At 41.8% G+C, this 5,223-nt stretch overlaps 1 protein-coding gene across 1 annotated transcript; it reads left to right on the plus strand.

Annotated features, from left to right (window-relative positions):
- The first annotated feature begins 299 nt into the window (after positions 1-299).
- Il6 (interleukin 6) lies at positions 300-4,251 on the plus strand. The gene is made up of 5 exons (XM_008841546.2): positions 300-361; positions 517-704; positions 1,733-1,846; positions 2,515-2,664; positions 3,874-4,251. Exons 1-5 carry the CDS (start codon positions 343-345, stop codon positions 4,039-4,041), a joined length of 639 nt encoding a protein of 212 aa, XP_008839768.1. The 5' UTR covers positions 300-342; the 3' UTR covers positions 4,042-4,251.
- The last annotated feature ends 972 nt before the right edge of the window (positions 4,252-5,223 follow it).

Here is a 5,223-nt window from a genome sequence, read left to right on the forward strand (position 1 = left end):
GTGCTGAGTCACTAAAAAAAAAAGAAGAAAGTAAAAAGTGATCATACTTCTTAGGGCTAGCCTCAAGGATGAGTTAAGCCACACTTTTTCCCCCGAGTTGTGATTCTTTCGATGCTAACGACGTCACATTGCACAATCTTAATAAGGTTTCCAATCAGCCCCACCTACTCTGGCCCTACCCCCACCTCCAACAAAGATTTTATCAATGTGGGATTTTCCCATGAGTCTCAAAATTAGAGACTCAACTCCCAATAAATATGAGACTGGGGATGGCTGTAGTTCATTCTGCTCACGAGCCCACCAGGAACGAAAGGGAACTCTATCTGCCCTCCAGTAACAGCTATGAAGTTCCTCTCCACAAGTAAGTGAAGGAGATTCCTCGCCCTCTGGTGGGGCTACTGAGCGCCTGTGTGAGGGAGGAGGTGTGTGACCCGGCAGGGCAGCTGCTGGCCAGCAGCCAGCACGGGCTCCCAGCTGTGCTGTCAGCTCACTGCTGCTTTCCTTCCTTCTGCTCAGGAACCCTCCATCCTCTTGCCTTCTTGGGGCTGCTCCTGGTGACGGCCACTGCCTTCCCCGCCTCGCAAGTCCGGGAAGAAGCTAGCACAGATGATACCACCCCCAACAGACCAGCATATACCACTCCACAAAAGATGGAAGGCCTGATTTCATATGTCATCGGGGAAATCTCGGAAATAAGAACTGAGGTGGGTAGTCTGCTGAGAGGCTGAAGGCCCTGTGTGGGAGCTCATTCTCCTTACTCCTGAATGGGGAGGTCTCTGCTGGGTTCCAAGGTACTTTAGAAGTGAGGCTAAGGGGCCAGGCTAGACCATGTTCTGTATTTCTTCTCTGTTGCTGTCTAGGGAGGCTCCTTCCCATTCTGGAAAATATAAAATGCGGCTGAATTTCTAGAAAATACACAATGACCCATTCTCAGTCCCACATTTAATCATTGCTACTTAGGTAGGGCTTCCTTCTCACTTACCCAAGACTAAGGTCTTGAACATTCATTCTATCCATTGAACTCTGGGAGGACTGGAAAGTGCCACTTGAATTGAATGGTCTGTTTCTCGAGGTTATCTGTGTGGTCATGACTCTCCAGGGTCAGTCCACCTGAGTTGCATACTTCATAGAGCCTAAGAAAGTGGCAAAATCCTAAGTAGATGTAAGCATCTTCCATCTTTAAATGAAAAGTGTTTGGACTGTTTGATAGAAAGAAAGGCATAATGGGAGAGGAGCCTAGACTCTAGTACTGTTTGTGTTAAACCAGCTTCATGATTTGGGACAAAATCTCTACCATTCTGACTCTCATCTGCAAAATTATGAGGTTTGACCAGATCATCTCACAGATCCTTCTAGCTAGAATATTCTGTGACTTAAATTTATTTGCTCAATTTATCATCAAAATTGTTGTCATTTATAAAGTTCCTATGATATGCCAGGCATTTATAGAAATATTATACCTGATACCCAAACAAATGTATAAGAGAGGTTTTAACCATTCCAGACTTGAAGATAAGGACTCTGAGACTCAGGAGAGTAACGCACCTGAAGTCACAGGAGAGCCTCGGCCTGAGGCTGACGGTGCCCCATGCTACCAGGCTGCTTAGTAGAATGTCAGTGGGTTGTAACTTCCTTCCTCTAGACTTTCCTGGCTGTGGTAGAGGATCAATTGGCCCTCTAGTGGTGTTTGTTTTAGGGGCACTTAAATGATAATTCTGGTATTCTTTTCCAGTTGTGTGATCATGATGAGAATTGCTTGAACAATGACGAGGCCTTTTTAGCAAACAATCTGGAGCCTCCAAGGCTAACAATAAAAGATGGATGTTTCCAAACTGGATACAATCGGGTATGAACTTGTCATTTACTTTCAGCAATTCTTCAACCAAAGTTCTCTCTCTTGCATGTAGTACCTGTATACATACAGACTCAGACAGGCAGCAAAGGAGGTAGATATAAAGAATATGGTGTAAATTTCATCAGGAAACTGACTTAAAGCTTTTATAAAAAGCAGCATGAAGTCCTGCAACATTGGGATCCTTCATATCTGTCAACTATTAGAAATCATAGCAAGTGTAGCTAGCTTGTCCTGATTATAGTGATTCAGGGACCATTCTCCTCTCTGGCTGCCCCTGACAGGATCCAGGCCTACCCTCCCTGCTGAGACCACTCTTCATAGCCCTCTCCCTCCAGACAGTAAGACAGCCTAGATGGACTTCTGATTCTTCCTTAACAGAAGAGCTCAGGGCAGCCCTTAAGGAGCATTGAGGGGCAGTCAGAAAAGGAACCCACTGCCACACTCTAACCTCTGTTGAGCCTTGGGCAAAATATTCAGTGATGCTGCTAGTTGTTCAGATATTTCAAGTAGGTCAGCTGATACTGTCTAGTGTCCTAAAACAGGATGCCTAATTCTCTAGAGGGACAGAGGGAGAAGATGCTGAATTGCAGGAATCTTAAATTCTCACATGGAATCTGTCTTCTAGAAGTCACTGATTTCCCCACCCTTTCTGCTCATAGGAAACTTGCCTGTTGAAAGTCACCTCTGGTCTTCTGGAGTACCAGGTCTACCTGGAGTACATCCAGGGCAAGTTGAAAGATACTCGGCAAGAAAAAGTCAAAAACGTGCAGGCCAATGTCAAGACCCTAATTCGGATCTTGAAACAAGAGGTGAGTACTTCCCTATGTCTCATGCAGTATGGGGAAGAGAGGCTCAGGCAAAGCACCTGACAGCTCAGGACTGCTGCGCTATTTTGAAAGGGAAGGCTGTCTCAGAAATAGTTCCTGATTGGAAAACCTGCTTTGTTTCATTTTGGTTTTAGAGTTTTTGCTCTCTTCTGCAAAGAACATCGATAACTGCTTAAAGCTTATATTGAATGGCATGGATTTTTAATATTGAGTTCTAGCTTAAGAGATAAGAAAAATATATCTATAACAGACAAGGAAGCATATCCAACCCTGCCCAAAGAGCATTATTAAAGAGCACAGAGCACAAAAATGAACACTTTTATCTCTAACAAGTAACATTCTTGTTACAGAGAAGTGGCCAAAGGCTAAAGACTAGAAAGGCCACAACTAGCCATTAAATAGTAGATAATGAAAGGTTTGGCTCAGAGTGTGGATGAACCGAGCCAAATGCAATCAGGCCTGGAATGAATCCTTGATGCTACTCCTGCGGTTTGCAGTTGCTTGCCTTAGACCAGAGCTTTTCATACTTTAATGTGCACAGGAGTCACGTAGGGGTGTCAGTCCACTGATTTAGCAGGTTTGGGAAGGGGACTAAGATTCACTTTTTTTAAAACAGTTCCCTGGTTATGTCAATGCTGCAGAACTTCAGGCCCACAATTAGAGGTGCAAGCCTTCCATAGTTACTTAGCCCCTTGTTGGTGGGTCTATGGAAAGGTGTTTCTAGAATTCTTGACACCACCAGACCAATAGACTCTCCGTGGAATCTGAATGGCCAGTGAGAGGGAAAGACTCAATGTAGAATCCATTAAATTGCGATGGTTTCTTCGGTCATCTACTAGTTATACTGTGTGTCAGCATTGTTTTAAATAACAAAGGGGAGACAAATAAGATGGCAGTGCTGATCTCTGGATGTCTACTCCGTAATGGGAGGCAGAGCACTGAGGGTGGTTAAATTCAGTGGCTACTGAAAAACTAATAATAATCACCTTAGAAAAGGAATTCAGTTGCTCTGCAAGGGTCTCTCTTAGGGTGAGCTTGGAGCAAAAGCACCTCCCCTAACTAGGACCAGTCAAGATAGATGGACCCAATTAGTCTCATTCATCCCAAATTTGAACCTCTTCCCACAGCCCAGAAAACTCTACTACAAAGAATTTGTGCAATATTTGAAATCTCTTTTTCTTTTCCCTTTAGATAAAAAATCTGAGTAAAGTCATCTTCCCTAGCCCAACTGCCAATGCCAGCCTGCTGGAAAAGCTGGATACACAGAACGAGTGGCACAAGACCATGGCCATCCACTTCATCCTGCGGCAACTTGAGAATTTCCTAACGACCACCATAAGGGCTATTCGGGAAAACTAATATGCTGCTTCTAAGATTATCAGTTCATGGGCATTCCTTCTTATGGTCAGAAAACATATCCTGTCACTGGGTACCTACCTGATATTGTTCTCTACGAAGAACTGACCGTATGAACGTTAGGACACTATTTTAATTATTTTTAATTTATTGATAATTTAAATATGTAAATTTTAAGTTAATTTATATGATTGCTATTTATAATTTTTATGAAGGGTCACTTGAAATATTCTATGTAATGGTTTTGAAATGATAATATAAAAATCTATTTAATTTGACTATGCTGTTCAGAGCCAGATTATCTCTTGGAATGTATAAGCTTACCTCAATAAATTGATAATTTATACATGTTTTTAAAGAAATATTTGTGCTGTCATTTTATAATGTTTAAAAGCTGGGTATGATGGTGCATGCCTTTAATCCACCAGACAGAGGCAGGCAGATCTCTGTGAAAATGAGGTCAGCCTGATCTACATAGTGAGTTCCAGGTCAGCTGGGGCTAGAGGGAGACCCTGCCTCAATGATAAAGTCTTGATACAAAAAAAAAAAAAAAAAAATCATATCTTTAAAAACCAGGGACTGAAGGATACAGTTCAGTTAGTAAAGCACTCGCCTAGGATGTGCAAGGCCCTGTTTTGGATCATCAGCACCACAAAAGTAATTGTGTGATGTGTGAAGATAAATAAAAAGTAAAAATGGCTGCAGATGATGCGAAAGAAAGAAAGAAAGAAAGAAAGAAAGAAAGAAAGAAAGAAAGAAAGAAAGAAAGAAAGATTTCTTTCCTAGGCTTTAGAGATTTTGCTGACAGGAGAGAGATTGCCACATACCTGCCAGAAGGAGCAACAGTTAGAGTACTAACAATACTTTGCAGGGTTTGAGAAATACCAGAGTGGTAAATATTATCTCTTGATCTGACCAGACACAAGTCCAATGATCTTACAAAGCTTACAGTGACCTTTACAGATTCCAATTTAATGAAAACCTAAGTCATCTTCCCTTCATCAGAAAACTCATGCAGTCTAGCTGAGCCTTTACTCCCCTAGTGCACATCCATTTATTTTTTACTACAGTAAATTTTCTTTATTTTGATTTTTAACTTCATTTATGACTTCTTGTATACAAAGCTTAATGTAAACAAGTTTCTTGTTACAACTGATAACAAAAAATTATAACTATCTAGAGAAA

Source organism: Nannospalax galili, unplaced genomic scaffold (assembly GCF_000622305.1).
Source record: "Nannospalax galili isolate Female #2095 unplaced genomic scaffold, S.galili_v1.0 scaffold158, whole genome shotgun sequence".
Taxonomy (NCBI): Eukaryota; Metazoa; Chordata; class Mammalia; order Rodentia; family Spalacidae; genus Nannospalax; species Nannospalax galili.

Coding starts and splice junctions, on each gene's coding strand:
- Il6 (XM_008841546.2), top strand. Junction 1,847..2,514: donor TCCAAACTGGATACAATCGG/GTATGAACTTGT, acceptor TTCTGCTCATAG/GAAACTTGCCTGTTGAAAGT. Junction 2,665..3,873: donor TTCGGATCTTGAAACAAGAG/GTGAGTACTTCC, acceptor TTTTCCCTTTAG/ATAAAAAATCTGAGTAAAGT.